The sequence below is a fragment of the Patagioenas fasciata genome, chromosome 17 (genome assembly GCF_037038585.1).
Source record: "Patagioenas fasciata isolate bPatFas1 chromosome 17, bPatFas1.hap1, whole genome shotgun sequence".
In the NCBI taxonomy this organism is placed as follows: domain Eukaryota; kingdom Metazoa; phylum Chordata; class Aves; order Columbiformes; family Columbidae; genus Patagioenas; species Patagioenas fasciata.
The window spans coordinates 5,180,928-5,202,320 of NC_092536.1; the positions used below are offsets into that span (position 1 = coordinate 5,180,928).

A 21,393-nucleotide genomic window follows, 5' to 3' on the forward strand; every position below is an offset into this window, starting at 1 on the left:
GAGATCTGCTCCTTACCAAGTCCTGGAACTAGAGCACCACGGCCAAGTGAACTTCCTGCAGCATCAATGAGATCTGCTCGGCTGGTGAACTGCCCGTCCGAAATGTTGAACACCAAGCTCGAAGCAAGAACTACATAGAAAAAAAAGTCTCCCATAAGTTCCTGAGAAGTTCATTGTATTTCAGAAAACCCAGGACTTAAAATCTGCCATGGACGTATCCAACTTACTTTTTAGAGATGACAAAGCACTTGTTCCTCCAAAGAGCGAGCGTGTGGCTGAACTGCCCGATCCCCCTGGGGGTGGGACCAACATCACCAGGTACGTCCCACACGTGTATATCGGAGTTTTCCTCAACATCTTCAGGGGGAGCCCACAGCTGGTGTTCGCAGCTGAAATATTGAACAGCAACACAGAACACAAACATGCATTAAAAACTCATAACAGCAGGCAGCAAACAAGGCCGATTTCCATTTAAGGCTTCAAATAAATCAATATGGAAATTAATTTAAGCTACATTTAGAAGTTGCCTTAAGGAGTTGTATATAGGGGTGGCCTCATAAACACAGACATTCAGTATCAATCCCCAGAAGGAAACAAACAGTTTCACAGGTTATTAAACTAAATTAAAAAAAAATAAACCCAGCAATCTCTAGTTTCCAAACTAGAAAAATCAGTAGCCTAAAATTGTGTTAAGAATTCTCTAGTGATAAATATATTGAAAGCCGTATCTTAAAGCCAAATAATCTTTTAACATAGAGAGATCATTTGAGATTCACTACGCATTTACTATTTTAAGTCCTCCTGCTCCACATGAAACGTATACAGTCATGATGATCCAGCTCCTGCCACAGCTGATCAACACTTTCCTGAGCACTGACTGAAGAATTATCCAAGAATAACCACTTCTTCTTCTTCTTCTGTAGCACTCTAGTTGTTAACTGGCAAAACACAGCATTTAAAATAGCTCTTTGAGCTAACTCTACCAGTGTCCCTGTAAGCACATCTATTTCCTGTACCATTTATTTTTATGGGAATACCTATAATTGTTTAAAATTGAAGACAGAAAACTCAGGTATATGTGAAGGAAGAAAATAAGTAATTCAGGATAAAATGAATGAAATCATAAGACAAATCTTACAAAGCTCCAGACCATCCTGAAAGCCATCAATGCTGGTCTTTCAAGATCCCCTAATTAACCCAGGCAGTTTCAGTAACCCCATAAAAGAACATCCAAACATTGTGCAAATTACCTCAAAAAAAGGCAAAATGATCTCCAATTTATAATATTTCATTTCCTTGTAAAACAATAGTTTCATTTTCTAAGCTCCCGACCATTTCTACATAACAATTAGAAGCCCCATTGAATGGCCAGCAGAGAAATGCAATTATCAGTTGGATCAAATGTGGCAGAAACCAGTTCTCTAATGGAATACATGGGGGAAAAAAAAGGTGCTACAAGTATTCTTCCCATTCTTTGTTCTTAAACTTTTCTCACAATCAATGCCTAATTTAGCAAAGGAAATTGTAAGCCAAGTATTAAGCAAATACTGCACATATATTTCAAACACTTATTTTGGAAAAAAACACAACTTTTTTTTTTTATATGTCCTACGAGGTTAGTAATTACTAGAATAGATACTTCATGTATTAAGAAACAAACCACAAAAAATTACTGTCAGTAAAACCTCTTCTGACCTGCTTGGTCCTCTTTGAGAGTATTGGAGATTGTGGAGCCTGTGAGAGCAGCCAGTGTTGCTGACGGGGAGGCTCTGTACCTGGACAGCCTACTCAGCAGCATCTCGTTTATGCTCTTTGCAGATTCACCCTCTTTTCGCATTAATATAATTCGTTCCTGTAGAGGATTTGCTATACATATGCCATTTTCAACCTATTCAAATGGAGAAGAAACATACTTTTAGATATTGAAATCCACAGGGGACAGATTAACCTTCACTGAACAGTAAAATTGAACAATACAATATATCAAGCAGGGGTACAAACCTAAACTTAAACCCTGCTGGCAGAATTTCTTACCAAAAAAAAGTATTATAAAAGCTAGACAGATGAGTATTTGTTTTCTTTGTGACTCCATGGTTCAGTGCAGTTATCTTCTACTTAGTCTGTCCTCAAAACCAGAACTGCTTGTCATAATCTCAAGTTTATTTATGGAAATCTAAAAAAACATTTAACCTCCCTGTATTCTTAACGATGTTTCACTGGCAAGTTTTGCAAAAAGACACCTTTAAAACACTTGCCAGCCAAAAGCTGTACTACTACAGCCTCGCACTTGCAGCTCCACCATCCCACCAAGCGCAGCTGTTGTGCAGCAGCTGCTGAGCAGATACACGGACATCGCGCCCAATGTACTCCAAAGCTAAATCCTCATACAATTGCAGTTATCAATACTAGAGGGCTGTATCTCCTGGCTCCCTTCCTTGACTTCCTACGTGTCGGGATGCTCTGATCTTGTGCCTGGTAGAAACAGTCCCTGAACACTAACCAACTATCTTGGGCCCCTTTACCTTCAAGCAGCCTTGCCCATGGGATTTCCCCCAGCAATTGCCTGAAAAGGCCAAAGTTTGCCTTGCTGAAATACAGGGTTGCAATTCTGCTTGCTATCCTGGTCCTGCCACAGGAGATCCTGAACTCCACCATCTCATGGTCGCTGCAGCCAAGGCAGCCCTCAACCTTTACCACTTCAACTAGACCCTCCTTGTTAGTGAGGATGAGGTCCAGCAGTGCACCTCTTCTAGTCGGCTCCTCCACCCTTTGCATCAGAAAGTGATCGTCAAGGCACTGGAGGAACCTCCTAGATTGTGGCTGGCCGGCTGAGTAGTCCTTCCAGCAAACATCAGGGAAGTTAAAATCCCCCACCACAACCAGGGCCTGTGACTGTGAGGCTGCTCTCAGCTGTTTGTAGAGGCCTCATCAACTTCCTCACCCTGATCTGGTGGCCTGTAATAGACACCCACAATAGTATCACCCTTGCCAGCCTGCCCCTTAACTTTCACCCATAGACTCTCAACTTGCTCCTCATCCGTGCCTGGACAATACTCAATACATTGTAGTTGCTCTCTCATATAAAGGGCAACTCCACCACTACGCCTGGCTGGCCTGTCTTTCCTGAAAAGGACATAGCCATCCATGACCACATTCCAGTCATGGGTGCTGTCCCACCCTGTCTCCATAATTGCCACTAGGTCATAATCTCCTGCCCTAACACAGGTTTCTAACTCCTCCTGCTTATTCCCCATGCTGCATGCATTGGTGTACGGGCATTTCAGAGAGCGAGCTGACCACACCGATTTCACCCCAGGGGTATGAGAGGCCTCCCAGCCTTCATGAACTCTAGAGTGATGCCCTAATAATGCAAGCCCAGCTAAATCCTCATCCCCCTTCAAGTCTAATTTAAAGCTCTCCAAACGAGCCCTGCTAATTCCCGTCCCAGCATCCTTTTAGGCTATAAAATGCAGTGTAGACAAAACAATTGTATTTAATTTGTGGGACCTGATTGGCTTTTAACACAATGAAGCAGATCCACAGTAAACAATGCTTTAAACCCTAATATATTGAATTACTGTCCCAGCATAAAACTTAATTGCTAATTACAATAAAATACATTTTGCATTACAAGACAATTCGTACTGCCCGAGTACGATAGTCGTATGTCCTCAGAAGACAGAAGTGAACAATACAGCTTTTGTTCTGTTAAAAGTGATTTCATAAACATGTTACAAACAACCATTCAGATTACACATATCAATATTCAAACTTATTGTTTTGATTTGAAAATGCTGCTATTTAATTAAGCAGTAGTCATCCTACCAACTCCAGATTCATAGAAAACACATAATTTGCTTACTATAAGTTCAAAAACATCCATAAAGACAGAGTGGCCTTTGGGGGTTTTTTCATTGAGGCTTGCAGGAGACCAAATCCAGTAGAAATATGTACCATCTGAAGAAAGATGCACGGTAGTCATGGTGCTGCCAACTGGGAAGTGATTTACTGGCATTGGGATTATTTGACAAACCTACGAGAACGAGAGCATCTTAACAGTTATTTTGAAGACTGTTCTTATGAGTATTAACAATGTACTCAAAAATAAAGAAATAATTTAAGATCAAGTGCAGTTAGTCTGTAAGAGGCTTATTAGTGGACGTAACGGTACTGTTACATTTATTTGTTACGAAGAGCTATTTTATAATGTTTGCCAAATGGATCTACTGTGTACAAAACAGCTTGTATATCTAAACATTTAACATTTCTAAAAATAAAAGGATCATCTCCTCTCTAACAACTGAGATCATACCTACAGTACCATAAGAAAAATACTCATGCTAAAGAGTTATCTACTTCCTGCAACACTACTTGAAACTTTGGAAGAAGAGGGGAATCCAAACATCCTCAGTTTCAGGAAACACACTGGAAATAAATGTGCAAATCCATACTGAAAACCATGGCAGAAACAAACCCAAACTAAACAAACTATCTATTTTCACAAAGGCTGACAGTTGTTTAGCTACAAAACACAATTTGATCGCAAATAGTACATGAATTTTGTTACAGTAGAAAAATGATGAGCTGTTTGGGAAGATTATTTTTCAGTTTAAGTCTAGCTCTGTTTTGCTGTTGTTTGTTTTACAATCCCATCATACAACACTCTAGCTCTGACAATACTATCATAATACAGTACAGTGTAAGTCTGCATGTGCGCATATATATATCTCTATATATCTATATACACACACACACACAAACATGTACAACAACAATCATAACTTACAAGTTCTATCCTGCAACACTTTCAATGGGGGTTTACAAAAAGGCAGCTTCACAAAGTAAAGAGAAGAAACTTCAAGGACAGAACTAATTCAAGCTAGAAATGATTGTGATTAACTAAGAACATTTTCTAACCCTACTGTAAGTCCGCAATGACTCATTCTTTTACCTGAAGGGTATGCTGATCCACAACCTGGAAAAGGGAGTGTGGCTTATTATCAAAAGAGACGGGCCGATGGAGAAGTTTGCCGTTGCCAAAAGCAACCCAGCCTGGCTCCAGCTCCTCGTTCCGGCAGTACACAAAACCTCTGTCAAAAGAGCAGTACGTTAAAACCCTGTGCTATTTTTGTGTTTTTCTAAGAACAACTCACAACCATACTCTTGAATGTTGACTAAACTTGAATTCAAGGCAGCAATTTCTATTATAAGCAATAAAGAAGCAAGAAGGTGCTGTGAGTCACTTCTGCACTAATCATTTCTGTAATGAATGACATAATTAGAGAACAAATACTTACAAATTCAGCAATTATACAGCTATAAAAAAAAGTCACAAAACTAGTCTGTAGTATATCCCTCTCGGCAAAGAATAAACCAACTTACTACACATTACAAAAAATCAAGTCTAAGATACTGGCTATTCTGCTACGATACTTCGCAGGAGGCTCGACTAAGTGGCCTCCAGAGGTCCCTTCGAAACTAAATTATTTTACAGTTCTAGAGAAAACATGCTCAAGAAGAATTTCAGATAACAAGGAATGGAAATGCATAACATGCTCTAGTCTTGTTTCAGCTAACATCCCAGACACATTTACCAAAACACTAACTTTTTTTTTTTAAAGCAGATCTGCACAACAGCAAATATTCAACTGTCACTTACCGCAAAGTACCGTGTAATCCCGATCCTAATTTGCTTATTCCCCTGCCCACTGAATTGGTTGTATAAAGATAGAGCCCATCTGCTGCGAGACAGCGCCCCAAGTCTGCGTCTGGACCGGGGAGAAAAGAGAGCGGAGCAGGGAGCTCCCGTCACACACCGCTGGAAATTCCCCAGGCTCATCCCACTCCCATAGCAGCCAAAACCAACAGATGCTCCCAACACGTCATTACCAACAGGTCAGAACCATTTTTTAAATACTGAGTTTATTATGTGGTGTTCTATGAGCTACTGTAACACAAAGTCCATTCATTTTACAGTTGGTTCTTTACTTTTTTTCCTTCCTAAAAAGCATTACAGTGGTGCCCAGATCACACCGAACTCACACCAATAGTTGGGCTATTTAAATATCCTGCTGCTGCCAAATAACAAGAATTAGGTGCTAGTTATTCAGCTTCTCTTTTGAGACAATATATGTCATTAGTGCTGTTTTTCCATGATTCAAATGTACATCATCCATCTCCAAATAATTTCATTTTCCCGAGTTGTGTCAGATTGCCTTATCTTACTGAAAAAAAAAAAAAAACAGGGAAAAGAAACTGCCGTAACAGTTGTGTCTCATTTCAGTGTTAAAGGCCTGTCTTTGGGTATTATAGCCCAAGTTGCTGTAAAAACAACACCAAAACCAACCAAACAAAAACACAAACAAAAAAACCCAAAACAAACCAAACCACAACACCACAATGAGTTGGATATTTCTAAAGCAAGTGAACTCTCCCATTAAGCGGAAAAATAGTAAGCAAAAACGTAGTAAAAATGGAGAATTCATTCATGGAAAGAAATACAAGAGAAAGAATAAAAAAAAACCTATATAAAACAGACACAAAACTAAAATAAGAAAAAAAAAAGCCATGAACTTGTACTTCTAAAAATAAATGTGCTCCGCCAATGATAGCTACTGAATACAGTGATACTGCACAGAACAAAAATTACGTTTACTGAAAGACTAATGAGTGGATAATACCCAAACTTAGTTTGAGCCTGTGCAGAATTCCCACTGAAGTCAGGCAGGGTCACTATATGCTGTGACTGTTTCCCTCAGCCTCACTAGTGGGCACTTTAAAGTATCATCTGGTTGTCGGCCAACAAAAGGCACGCTTTCCTGAACCCCATTATCTTGCATTTTTGAAATAATAATATGCCATACTATCCTTAACATACCAGACCTAAGATTTACCCTCATACTTTTAATACAAAACAGGCTACTTTTTTCTATCTGATCCCTAAATCAACTTAAAAAACCTCCAAACATGTACATATCTAGATAGATTAGCTTAATGAGAATAGATACGAAACAGCAAACAACGAAAACAATGTAATACTCTAGTATATTAGGTCCATGTTTTGGAAATTTCAGTTCTGAATGTGCAGACTAAGACAAAGTGCCCAGACAGTTGCTGCCCCCTCCCAGGCTTTGAGATGCTCCTGGGATGCCCAACTCTCCCTCCAGATGGTCCTTCCAAACCCTTCAGCTTTCTGTTATGTGGTACGTTCTGTACTTGCTTTTACGTTACTTCCAACAGAAAAGGAGAAGCCCTTTCCAACTTCGAAGCTCTAAATTACTTTTTAAACAATTATCACCACAAGAAGCATCTTCTCCTCCCTGCTAATACTGACAACCATGAAATAATTCACCTTTATTTTCACTGCTGGAACTAGTGTTGGCATCAGGCGCAGGTAACATGTCTTCAAAGCCCCAAGACACTATGTGCTTTCCTCCGAGCAAACAAGAGGGTGATCCAGGTCCTCCCTCCAAAAGCAATAACCTTTAAGCAGAAAATAAAGATGCATAGCGAACAGTGGCAGCAAAAAATAGCTATCTCAAAAATTAAGGTGAAGATATATTAAGTAACTATTCTAGCAGAGTTCTTAAGCCACTTTAAGGAATCATCAATATTTAATAAAAAAAAAAAAATTAACACCCAGAAACCAATTAGTGGATCCTTTTAGATTTTGCTTTCTAATGTCTTGCTTCTGCAATTGACTACATTTCAATCTTTCAATAATTCTAAAGCCTTTTAATCACACTGAAGGACATTAATCTGTAAGTGCACTTACACATGTTCAGAGCTGAGGTAAAAGTGCTACAACTAGAAAAGTCACTACAAACCTGTATAACACATCAGCCACAGGCAAGGATCCTAGATCAGTCTGTTTCTGTAATAGATGCACTGTATGAACAAAGGTTTTCAGCGACCCTCTAAAAGGATAAGAAAAACATGAATTAAAGATGTCTATTGAAACAAGACAGAACGCACACAGACAACAGCATCTATGTAGAATATCCAGTACCATAAAGACAGACTATCCAAGACATGGCATCAAGCTTCTTTTCTAATTTGCATTTCTTTTCTGATTGATTTCCATTCTTTTGTGGAGGCAGTGAAAAGAGGAAGAGAGAGGAACATAAAGGAAGGAAGCTGGCCAAGTGCCAGGTTGAATCACGCTGGTTTTCTGGCACGGGATGGAGCACCAGGCAGGTAGGGAGGTCAGCAACATTCACAACCGGTACAGTGAAGGCAAACAAGGACTTGATAAAACACCTCAATCTTGCATCTACTACAGATATCAACCTTCAATATTTCTTGTAGCTGATTAATCATATTTAGATATTCAAATACAATCTGTGGGTCTCCCTGGGGCTGAGCCAAAGTGTTAGTAAGAGCTGCTGCAGACATAGCTAGAGATGGCTTTCTTGACTGAAATAGAAAAGACCAAACTAATTAATTAATCATCAAGAGTCTGAATACTTTGGCTTCCAAATGCAAATTTGGAAGCTTTTCCCCTTCCGAAGTGACGCATTTAAATGTATATAATAACTAAATACTTCTGAAAACAAAATTAAACTGAAGTAGAAGTTGTTTCTAATCTTGCCTAAAAGTCTGTTGCTTTAAAATTTTGTTGTGGTATTTACAAACAGAGTTTATAATTCTAATTATAATTCTTGTTCATTCAGAAGCTGAATACTTTTTTGTAGTATCTATTAAATCCATATGTTAATTTAGTCAAAACCATCTGTTTTTTGTAGAAATGAAGAGACACAAAGGTCTTAAAAAAATATGCTTTAGAGTTTGTTTTAAAGGTGAGGGTATGCAGAAGAAGTCACTTTCTGAAAGATGCGGTGGCTTTATTTCCAAGTATAATAGCCTAGCTAAATATGAGAATCCTGACAGCGTCTCAGACATGACAACAGTCAGTTATGAATTGATCTCTTCAGAACCATGACTGATCCATCGAAGAGATCCCTTCCACGTGCTCTGCTGAATGCAGCCTCGGGCTTTCTGTCACACACGGGCAGTCTTGGCTCCTTCGCTTTCCAACAGCATCTCCTCCGCTTTCCAACAGCACCTCCTCCTCCACGCCCCAAACCCTGTTCTTCCCCTGCCATTTTCAGCTGTATGCTCTCACTGGTAAACCTCAGCCTGGAAAAAATTGACACTAAATACTTCAAAGCACCTCCATTAATTATTTAAGGCAATATCCACCCTGATGTTTTATTCTTAGTAATATGAAGCACCCAAGATTGCAACTAGGAATCTCAATAATAGTCTCATTTTGAAGGCTTTTTCTTCTTAATGGTAGCCAATGCATGACTTACAAATTTAAAGGAAAATGCAAGGCTTTCATAGTTGAACAAAGCACATCAAGGTATTACAACTCTGTAAGCAATGCCAAAACAGATTTGCAAAAAATGTATAAGATCAACCTTCATTTCAAAAGCTGTATTTGAAATTTAGCTCTTTTACAAATTCAGCTGCAAAAGAACATCCCATACTTCCTGAAAATTGACATCTGGAGAAAAAAATAGATGAGATCGTGTTTATGAAATCAAATTTATCTGAGCTATGTTCGAGTACATTGCCTTTCAGATAAGGCATTTGTCAGTGCAGAAGAGTTTGCCACATACAGTAGATTTCTCATTGACTTCATTAGAACAAGTACACTAGAAATTAAGTGGTTTTCATTTGCATAAACCTTTTTCTAAAGCAAACCATGACATCTCCTAAGAACTTCAACATCTTAAATCAGAGTAAAACCTGACAGACAAGACTGCAATCTGAGAAAAATTAAAGCCAAGATTTTCAGAAGGCAACTAGTGACTTCAGACCCACATTTATATGGCTTTGCAGAAGCTAAGTTTTGTATACTCCTCTCCATCTCCCCAAGCCCCATTCCCACAAAACAGTAAGTTTTTATTTAAAGCTACTATGGTCATTACATCCCCAAGCACCTGATGCTGTGCTAAACCACGCAGGGCATGGGACAGTTCAGCCTACACTAGTTGAACTCCTCCCTGGCAATGAAATAAAATAAATGCCTCCAGATGTTTCACAGGTCACACTGAAATGAAATGAATTGCCCTGAAACTTGGCAGTAATGTCTTCTACAGCCAAATAAAGGTTCATAAGCGACAGGATAAAAGGGTCACTACAAAGAGAAAAGTGAGACAATTTTCCTCCATGATAAAATCATTTGGAACCGTTCCTGGAACAGAACACTGCAGCAGAAGCGGCAGTATGCACAGGAGGGCATTTCTAACCTAGATCCTTCTGTTTTTACATATGCTAAACAGATGCAAAAAATAAACGCTTAGCTTATCAGTTTCAACCTTCCCAAACCAATATTTAAACATTAGAAAGAAAAAGACTAATGTCAATCAAAAATTAGTAGCAACAGTGCAGTCACACTGTTTTTGACTCTTACGTTTAAACAGAAACACTTGCTACCAGCATCAGTCACAACACGTCACTTCAGTAGCTTCCTTACCTTGCACAAGCCAAGGCAACTAGGGCAGCAGCAGCATTTTCTTTTTGCTTATACGGAATGAGTTGGCCTGAAGCAGAAGTGTCCTCCAGCCAGGAGCACAGCAAAGACTCGATCCCATTGAGACAGTCAGCCGGCTCCTTAGTCAAACTCAACGGCTGGCAGTCCCGAAGGCAATTCAATAGCACCTCAGCGGTTATGTTACAGAGAGAAGGGTCTGTTCTACTTTGAGACTGAATGAGGGGAAAGACCAACAGAAGCCCCATTCGGGAAGTAAACGGCGCTTGTTCGGGCTGCTGCAATAAGCCCTGACGTTTCAGCAAAGCCAGGGCTTCTTCATCGCCCGAGCTCTCCCTGTCGTGCTGCTCCTCCAGGGCCAGCTGGCGCTGGGCGTTCCAGAGCCCGCGCAGGGCGTTCAGCCGGTACTCCAGCAGCCGCGCGTAGGCATTGCTCTGGTTCCCGCACACCGACCGTAAGCGCTCAGCCAGCTCCGTCGGGTTCTTGGTCTCAAAGGTCAGTATCTGAAAGGAGAGGAAAAGGTGGTATTTATACCGGTCTTCTTTTCCTTAAGGGAAAAAAAAAGTTAACACGCCTGCGGTGTGATTTCAGTGGCTGGACTGGATGAGCTTTGAAGGTTCCTTCCAACCCAAACTATTCTATACTTCTACACCAGCTGTCCTCCACCACAGACTGTGTGATACCTCTTTTTAAATTTCTGGACATGAATAAACTTACAGTGGAGGTCAATGAGCACACAAGCGGTATGGAGACTGTTATTGCTGAGTAAGCATTGATACCGAACCTGGGCTTGGGGGTTGCCAACAGAGATTTTTTTTAATCTTTCAATCGTGATGTTAAGACAACAATAATATAGGTTGCAAATAAAAATATATATTAAATAGTATCTTTGAAAATAAAGACTTGCCTTCCCCGGAGCATTTTTTCTTTGTAATCAAGGCAATCTTGCTAAGAACTTCAAAAGGACTGAGGAGGTGGAAAGTCCCACGGGCTGAGTTTAGAGCCCTTCTATGGAAACTAACAGGTCAACAATATTTTGTAATAAGAATCTATATGATCTCATTTTACAGCTTTTCAAACACCAAACCAACAAGTCCTCTAAAATGAAGAGTTCTGTTATATGCTCTCCCTCCCCTGTTTTTTTTCCCTCCTCAATTTTATCATATTGCACTTAGCTACATCTTTCTCAAAATATTTCCAGTTGCTGCCATAGTTTTAAAACCTAAAAGTCTCATCATCATCACTTCAGACAGAAGAAAGAGGCCTTTTTGGCACTTCTAAGTAAAACTGGAGACAAAGCTGGAACAACAGAAAACAAGTAAACCATGACAGAAAGAAACCTTTATGGGTTAGCACCCAGCCCGCTACTTGAAAGAATTCACAATTTTAAGTAATTTACAGACAACTTTTCTCCCTATAGCACACAACAACAGTTGAGATCAGCAAAGCCATTTGAGCTATGGCAACCCCATGGAAAGCAAAGAGCCAAACGTCTTCTGATCTTTGGATCTGCTGTCCAAAGGGCTTCTGCCCGCACGCCACATCACCCCAGCTCACCAGCCCCAAACACTCTGGCCCAGCTTTATGCTGCCAGCCTGTCTTTCCTCTCTTCTAATTAAAAATAAAAAGGTAAGGGGAATGTGAGCATTTACGAGATGCAATGGGTAATTTCATACAGGGTTGTTTGTTTTGGTTTGGTTGGGTTTTTTTGTTTGTTTGTTTTTAATGGTAGGCAGTAGTCATACAGAATATGAAATAGATGTTTATGTCTAACTGTAGAATTTTGAACAGCTTGATAAAACGCTTCGGGACAAATCTGCCATTTCTACAAACACTATTACGAAAGTCAATGAAACAGCTTTTCAGCAGAGCACTTATCAGAGTAATGAAAAGTTCACTTTAAAGTAATTCACATAATAATTACACTTGAATAGATGTTAGTATTGAGCTCCTTAAAACTCAAGAATCTCTTTTAATTAATTTATTCAAAGAGATTAAGAACATTAAACCCTAAATCACATATTATACACTTACAACAACTACTTCATATTAATTTGTGTTGTGTTGTCTCCAAAATAAGTTTTTTTTCCTACTATAGATGCCATCTAGAACCTTCTAAACCAGCATGCTTTTGACTTCCTTGAACTAAATACATGATGGATCCACAACTAAGCGATAACAAGCTACAGAAATTGAGGAAAAATAGAATTAGTGTTTTCACCTTAAGAGTTAGATGCTGAAGAAAACAGGTCTATGGTCCTTGGTTATGTGAATAGCCAACACACCCCAACAGAGGAGCTGAGCTGTGCTTAGTTGGCTTTCCCTTTGACATTATAATAACCACAACTGCCATGGGGGGACAGGAGGAGCTGCCTGTGGTCTACGCCCCTTCCCAGAAACAGTGGAACCCCGCAGTCCATGTCAGATAATACTTAAAAAAGTTGTGCCCACCTCAATTATACCACTATGTTAACTCATAAACCTTGTACAACCTCATGTGGACTTCGAACTAAATCTGTACCCCGCGTGTAAAAAGAAGCAGAAGGTTTAAATACTCAAGTATTCCCCAAACACATGCAAATTGCTTTATTTTAGCCAAATTGTAAATGCAACCAAAGACTGAGTTCCAGTTGCAAACAATACATGTTTTTCAGTTTCCTTCAAGTTTCCTCCAAGTCCTTACGCCAGATTGTTGGTTTAGAGCAGTTCCCTGATGCAGAACAGCAGGTCGAATGGAAGAGAAAGAAGAAAATGCACGATCAAAGACAGACGTGAACAAGGACTTCGTGCAGCAGCTCTCCCAGGGTGCTACTGAAATTACAGTCTTGGGCTGAATTTGCTGGTTTCACTGATGCATTTTCATACTGATAAGCAATGAAGCTGCTCACAAAGGTGTACTTTTTCCTGAAGTTGCGTATTGCAAGCAAAAACCTTTAAATCTCCAAAATAGCATTTAATTCTTACTCTATATAATTAAATTCGCTGAAATTCACACATAAAGAGAACAACTTCTTGAAGATGGTGGTACATTTACCAAGAACAATTAGATACGTAATACCCCCCTGAGTATTAATTAAGTATTATTCCCATCTCACAGGAGGAATAAACCATACAGAAAACCAGAAACAATCTCAAAATCATAAGGTAACTTTAACAGTGGGATTAAAAAAATTAACTACATTACTTTCAACACCACGTTACAGCTATAAGGTCGCTCCTCTTGTACCATACAGTTAACATACAGGGAGTGCCGCTTGTTTACTTGGTTCTATTGTCTCTAGAAATACAAATAAAATCATGTTAAAAGACTGATTTACACGATTTATAGATTGTTCTATAAAAGAAATACCAGAATTGACAGTTTTAGGGTATCCTGAAAGCTGAAATACACATCAACATTTAAACTGCTCCCAACAACAACACTGTACACATGCTCCCAGTCCTCCAGTTCTATTGCTCTGCTGGGTGACAGCATTTCTGCTGATGGCGGTTTCTGAAGACACACAGCAGGAAGCTGTCTTAGCGCAAACTCTGCCTTGATTTCTTCTAAAACATGTTTCTAAACCCTCTATAAGGCTTTTTGTTTGATACGCCTGTGTGTTCGTAAAATACATAAACACGTGCAAACACGTTCATCCTGATGCTCGAGATATTGAAGTTTTATAGACTCCTAGGGGCTGCTGCAAACTGTACATTATGTTTTTAATGTTGCAGTTGAAAACTACAAGTTTCAAAATTAAGACTTTTTCTCTGCTCCATGAAATTTTAACCGTATCACCTTGTTCAAAGCCTCTACTGATTCATAATCCTGTATGGAGCAGCACAGCTTTTTAACAGCTCAGCTGAAAGCATGAACTATTTTCCCTTGTGAAAGCAATAGAAACCTAATTACTTGCTCAGAAATAAGTGCTGAGAAACCTGTATCTTTTACAGCACACACAATACTGTAACAAACAATTTTTTTGTAACTGTAAAAATTTACCGAATAACCTTGATGCCTGAGATGAATTACAGAGTACAGGCAAGCTGTAAACACACACAAAAATGCTATAAAAGAAAGTACCATTTACTTGTGAATTTATTAAAATATTTCTTTGGCTGTTATTTAAGTAGTAGATAAATATGTCTGAAAGAGGTAAAGAAAAATATTTGTCATTTAAACATCTGGGAGTGCAGATCACTGAACTGATGAGCTGCAACTGATAATAAGAATTGTATTCGGGAAACACATTTGCAAAATTATCCTTTAGAAGAAGCTTTCTAGTATTCTCTACCAGGATAACTAAAGCACCACTTTAAAAAGCCAAGAGGCATGGTAGTCCATATTACAGAAGTTTAATAAATTAAAACAGGTCATTTTATGACAACTGATGATAACAACAGCAACTCTGCTGGACATTAAATCACACAATATTGGTGGTTTAGACAATTATCTAATGGAAGTGAGCTTAGAAGGAAGGCAACCAAGATTTCAGAGTCCTCTCTGGAGAGACTTAGAGTGATGCCTGACAGAATCCCATCAACCCCTGTGCAAACACAACCACCAGGGCTCACATTTGTAAGCTTTTCTTCCTACTCAGAATAAACGTCAAGAACCAGCTTCATCTGCTCTGACTCTGAAAGCTGGAAACACCCTCCAAGGGGAACACCGGAGTATTTGAAGCAGAAGAGGATGCAGAAGGCAGGAGCAGGGAAGTTACAAGGCTGACATACATGGTGGGATCAGCAGTTCCCAAGCCAGAGGTCATCACCTCGAGAGGGGTCAAACACTTAGTAAAAAGTCAATTGTTTATGCTGGCATTAGGGATTTTTATCTTGACAGAGGTGAAGCTTGTAGATGGAAGTAAGGTCACAACCAGAAAGATTTGGGAAGCATTGACCTAGATAATTACAGCATTCAGGGAAAAGTGACAACATGTTTCTGCTAGTCTGAGGAAAATGGGTGAAAGTTTCAAGTTTAGCAGATACCTTCACATCTAAATAATTCTGAGAGAAAACACAAGTTAGTTACAGGATTGGGACATCCTGTTAAAACAGTGCTGGGTTTCAATTATCCAACTTCTCCCTAGAGGGCTAGCTAAGACCATCCTGGGGGGAAGAGGAAAGGAAATGACCTTTATTGTTATCATTATTTTTCTTTTTTACACTTAGAGTTGATTAAAAATACCTATTTGCTGCGCAGATGACAGTTGCTCAGTGGCATCTCATACTCTGTCCTCCAATAACAGAACTTGACAAGAGTCAAAACATCAGATGGGGACAGATATAAACATGATCCAGACAGCTACTGAGGAAGGAGCTACACTTCTAGCTTGATGCTAAAAATACATTAGAGAAAAGTTTTAAAAATCACGTATTTAGAACTTTTCTAGGCCATGCAGGTGAGCAGTAAGAACAGATATCCAAATGACTATTATCTCTGTTCAGCTGTTATGTAAAACAGAGTGTTTATGAGTTAAGCAAAGTGACACAGAAGATTGTTCCACTTTACACTGTGACTATATATTGAAGATTTGTCTTTCTTCCCACTTACTTCCTTGTGGAAAAAGTATCTGAGCCTATCAATAGTCGGCTGAAAAACTGCGGATGCTGCAAATTTAAAATTAATGAAAATACCAGCCACAAATCTGAAGATCAGAAAGGAAGCCTCCTCAAATGGAAGAATGACAACGGTCCCAGATGCTGACCCAACTAAACCGCCTAAAAACAAGTGAAAGCTTTTTTTGCCATCAGACGGTCACATAATTGTCCATGTGAACAATCACTGTTCAGTAATGTCTGTCTCATTACATTACCAAGGGTTAACACATCAACTTATAATGCTGGTACTCTCCTAAGTCTCAGCAGATTGACTCTGGCATTCTGGGAGACTAAAATTTGGTTTAAGAGACCTCTGCCTTCAGACATAGCTCTGGCCCATCTGCCAGGGGTTACTGTCTCTGCAACAGAGATGTAGGACTGGGAGGATTCCGAAGTGCTGCAGCTCATCTTCCATCCACTGGCCCTCCTGTGCAGTCACTGCCAGCCAGGGCAAAGACCGGACTGAGAGTCATGGCAACATCTTCAGCTGTTACTCACATGAGGTTGTCTCCAAGAAGCAATAGACTTTGCACTTTGAAAGTCATTTCTCTGTATGAAAGGCTTTAAAATAAGAGTGCAAAGGCTTGCATAATTGCTGACTAATGTAGGTGTCTTTTGACTAGATTTTATTGGGAAACCCATACCAGGAGAAGCGTTTATATGCTCAAAACTACAAAATTATATCTTTTTTTTCTTTTTGGAAATACATATTCTCTCTAAATATGCTGATGGACAGTCTAAGGAGTTGGCATACATCATTTATATCACACAAAAGTAAAAACAAACCCCCCACACTCTTTAAGTTTAAATATACTCCTAGAACAAGTCACTTTCATGGGAAACAGAATATCAACACTTTCAGAACCTACCATTAAGGGGGAAAAAAATATATACATACATATAAATACATACATGTTGTATGGGAGTCAGAATTAAAAAAAAAAAAATTTATAAGTCTTTCTTGGCATAATACCAGTACTGTAACACTTTTTTCTCTGTTTTTCCTTTTATAAATAGACAAAACCTTTTAACAGAAGGACAAAGGAAATGCATCCAAAACCACTGACATTATTCACCAATAAACTCTTTAAAGAGATATTTAAACAAAACAAATCAGAATGACACTTTCCCCTCCCCCCAAAAAAATCCATTTAAGTATATTCCATTTTTTAATCAAGCACGTCATATCAGAAATTCAGTCAGGGTCCTGACCACCATTGATGAGGCACAAGAAGTGTGTTTAAGAAGTTTACTAATCAAAGCAGCAGTTGCAGCATCTCCCACCCTTGTCCAATAACATATCCCAAGAGATTTCTATTTGGACCATTTTCAAATATATTTATTACATTGCAACAAGGAGTAGAAATGGTGCAAACGAGCTATTCAGTGTATTAAGTTGATTGCGTGGCCACACTTCAATAAGATGCAGGCAGCTATTTCCACAAAATGGCTCCTCAAAGCCATTCCAGTTTACCAAGGTAGCTCTTTATTTAAAACAATATTAAAAAGCCAGAGAAAACTATGAACTAATTAATTTACAACACTTCAAATTTCACTTCTTCTTAACCTGCGCCCCTCAAGACCAAAAACTATAAACCATTTTACAAATGAGACCTAATAAAATAAGTCATTAGCTGTCATCAATTCTTTCAGTGTAAGGAAATGCTTTCATATTCTGTGACTGAAGATCATAGATCAAAATGAGCAGCACAGCAAAAAGTCTCATTTATTTATTTATTTTAAAGTTTCACACTTTGAACACACACAACAGAAAAATATCTCTGGAACAGGAAGAATGTTGTGAATCAGTGGCACTGAATTGCTGACACATTCATTATAAAAGTGTCATAAAGGACAAGACACAGAAACACTAATTCCACTCCTATCTCCCCCAAACAATTATAGTTTCATAAACATTCCTATCACCAACAAAAAATTCTCAAAAACTAAAGTGTTTGTCAAGTGAAGCTGTGTGTCAAGTTTCATGCTGGGACATATTTCTGGTCTCGTTTACAAGATCTTAAAAATAAGGCTTGTTTTACTCTTGGGGTCTTTTATTTTTTAAATGATATCCTCCTTTATTATGATACGACACAAACAATGCTGTGGGGGCAGGTATTTTTCTAACACAGTTATTAGACTCAATGCTGCTTCTATGTAATGGAATTGAAATATTTTCTTGAATACAAACAGCATTGAATGCCAGAGTGGACTACGATCTCAAGGGAGAATCATCCCACATTTATACACATAGAAGTAAGTCATACACTTCAAAAGTCCCTCTTTTCCTGCTCATGTGATATTTGCCAACATCCATTTCATGGAAGCAGCTACTGTTCCCATCCCCACCCCCTGTGTCACACCACTCAAAAAAGGAAACGCACATTCAGCAAAAAAAAAAAAAAAAAAAAATCTTTCCTTAGATAAGGCTGTGGGAAGTTTTCATAACCACCATAAAGACTTCACGTCGCTAGGTGAACAATAACGCTGTCAGAACCTCAAACCTGGCTTCTGGGTTCTCCTCAGCAACACCCCAGCCAGTAGCCAAAGCCTCACTAAAGGGTTTTGCGGCCTAAACGCTGGTGACCTAACATAGCACAGAGATAAAGCTCCTGCTGAACCAGCCCCTCTCAGCTCCTCTGACAAAGCCCCTGTGTCATCGCAAGCCACATTGCTGGAGAAGAGGGCGGGGTGAAAGAAGAGAAGGGAGGCACACAGGGAAAAAAAAAAAATGCAGACTACAAAATAGATGCAACCTACAATCTGTGACATTCAGTCCTTCAGCATCTCCTCACAAGATAAAGCAGTTGTACCAGCCACCTGCAGTCAAAGCCACCAGCAGACTGGAGAAGGTAAAAAGCTGGAAGGGAAATCTCAGCTGCCCTCCAAGTTCCTTAATAATGGTCACTGTCCACAGCCTAAATAAAACACCCAGGAAACCCAGGGCCCTGAGCATCTTATTGTAAGGTTGATTAACTACAAGCCATCTAAAAGTACCAGCAAAAAGATACAAAACCGTAAAAAATAAATTAGCCAAAGGCCACACTGAGTGTGGTTCGGATTTCCTAACCCCACTGATGCAAAACAAGGAGGTAGCACCAACACTTCACCCTCCATCTTCACCAGGGCCTCACCACCCTCCTGCCCAGCTCCACTTTCATTATTATACCAAATAAATCAGATTAACTTAAAACAAGTAGGCTGCCTCAGTACCAGCTGGCTCCACACCCCACATCGTTCCCCCTCCATCTGCAATCCACCGTTCTCCATCCCGGTGCCCCATCCTCCCCCAGTCATTCTCCCTGCACCCCCCAATAACACCATCCTCATCTTCTCCCCAGGCCCCACCGCCACTGTCCCCCCCCGAGGACACCCCCCTCGCCATCCCCTCATCCCGGCCCTCCCCTCAGCCCAGGGGTCCCGCTCACCTCCAGCTCGGTGTCCCCGGGCTCGGCGACTCCAATGATCTCGCTGGGCAGCTCGGCCAGGTCGGTGACCCGGATCAGCCCGTCGTGCAGGAAGATGGTCTCCTCCTTCACCGACAGCCACTGGGCCGAGTCGGTGGCCGCCGTGGCCGAGGCACCCGCCGGGGACCCCATGGCGCGGCCGGCGGGGGGGCTCCGCAGGGCTGAGGCGAGGCGGGTCCCGCTAGCCCCCCATGGCGGGGGCAGGGCGGAGGCAGCGGGGTCCCCAGCGGCCTGGGTACCGGACAGCCGGAGCGCGGTGGGGAGCAGCGACGAACGGCGCGTTGCCACCGCGGCGCCAGCGGATCGGGGGCCTCCGGGAGCCGCCGTGCCCGCCCGCAGCCACCACGTCCCGCTCCCTCCTCACACACACAGGTGACAGCGCGACGCCATGTTGGGGGCTGAGGCGGGCCCGGCATGCACCGCGCGAGGAACAATACACCCTCCCCCCCTCCCAGCCCCGCAGGGCCCCGCCCCCCGCCGGGCCCGCCCCCCGGCGCCCCACGGTGCCGCCCCCGGAGACCCAGCCCCGCACCGAGGGGCAGCGTCTCAGCTGGTCAGCTGTGGTACCCGTGGGGCAGTTCCCCTCAGCGCTTCAGACATGCACGGAGGGGCGGTTTCCCCAGGGTCTGAGCCGCGGTCCCCGTGGGGGCTGTTCCCCTCAGCGCTTCTGCCCCGCACCGAGGGGCGATCGCCTCAGCCTCTGAGCCGCGGTTCCCGCCTGTGCCGCTCCCCTCAGCGCCTCGTCCCCTCCCGCAATGGCCGCTCCACTCAGCGCCTTCCTTCACCCAAAGGCGCCTTTCCTCAGCCCGTCGCCCGTGAGCTGCTCCCTGAGCGCCTTGCCCCGACGGTGAGGCTGTTCCTCGCATAATCTCCCATTTCAGCCTCACCTTGACTAGCCAGGGTCTCTCTGAAACGACCCGTTTTTTTTCCCTAAGGACCTCAGGTTCCCCAAAGGGTAGTTTCTCGCCCTGCTGGCACCTCTGGCCATCCCTTTTTTGGCAGCCCCATTCTCCTTCCAGAGTGACCTCTCGTTCTCCCTTCCCCTCCCTTGTCACTCTTCCAACACCTCCTCGAAGGGATCCTGTCACCTCCCAGCAAGCCTTTTCCCGAAGGACTTGTGAGCGAGCAGGTATGTCCCTTAAAATCCAGCCTACAGAGTTAGCCGTGTCATGGGGATGCCAGAGCGCATGAGGCAAAAGGTTCACAACACCACAGTGTGTGTGGAAAAAAAGGAGATCCAAAGAAAAATTGACCCTTCTGCCTCTCAGTCTCTTTTGGGTACCATTGTGTAACCTTCCCAGTTTCCATCAGTCTAATTTCACACCTGGGTGCCTCAGCCCTGCACCCGAGCCTGTTCAGAGAGGCACAAAGTGTCACAGACAGCTGTACCTGGTTGTTCAGCAAAGTACGTGCTTGTGAGACAAATCATGTTAACGACAAAGACATGATGATAAATGTTAAATACTTTTAGTTTATAATTAACTGTGGGGATTCCCATTGTAAGTGGCTGCTTTTCATTAACCGATGGCTGTACACGGCAGAACAGAGACGGAGTGCTACAGATTTATTTACCTGTTTGATCAAATTGAATTGTTTAATACATTAGTGCATTATGACAAATGTGCTGTGGTATTGGAGGAAAAGTGTATTCAAAGCTGTAGTAAAATGAGATCTACTGCCAATGCTTTATGTCCTATTAAATCTGGTAGGGAAGAAGCACTTTTTACAAGTAATGGACCACCACTCAATTTAGGACCCACACAAAGCATCTTTGTATCATGGATTCAGCAGCGTGAGAATTCACACACTTGCGTAGTTTGTCTTTGAGGCCAGTTCAGACAATACAGG

The 21,393-nt window shown here is 41.3% G+C and overlaps 1 protein-coding gene across 5 annotated transcripts in view; it reads right to left on the bottom strand.

The window, feature by feature from the left end:
* The window catches only part of HECTD4 (HECT domain E3 ubiquitin protein ligase 4), a 68,597-nt gene extending 48,640 nt beyond the window's left edge, over positions 1 to 19,957 (bottom strand). For all 5 annotated transcript variants that reach the window (XR_011741665.1, XM_065851751.2, XM_065851749.2 and 2 more), the window contains exons 1-10: positions 19,507 to 19,957; positions 10,484 to 11,001; positions 7,827 to 7,916; positions 7,352 to 7,482; positions 5,660 to 5,768; positions 4,952 to 5,090; positions 3,863 to 4,033; positions 1,696 to 1,888; positions 228 to 389; positions 17 to 130 (exon numbers count right to left, since the gene is read on the bottom strand). Coding sequence is in view for 4 of the 5 variants with exons in the window: in XM_065851751.2 (XP_065707823.1) it covers positions 17 to 130; positions 228 to 389; positions 1,696 to 1,888; positions 3,863 to 4,033; positions 4,952 to 5,090; positions 5,660 to 5,768; positions 7,352 to 7,482; positions 7,827 to 7,916; positions 10,484 to 11,001; positions 19,507 to 19,677 (1,798 nt within the window). In the remaining variant the exon portion in view is untranslated. The remainder of the gene's footprint in view (positions 1 to 16; positions 131 to 227; positions 390 to 1,695; positions 1,889 to 3,862; positions 4,034 to 4,951; positions 5,091 to 5,659; positions 5,769 to 7,351; positions 7,483 to 7,826; positions 7,917 to 10,483; positions 11,002 to 19,506) is intronic.
* Between the last annotated feature and the right edge of the window lie 1,436 nt (positions 19,958 to 21,393).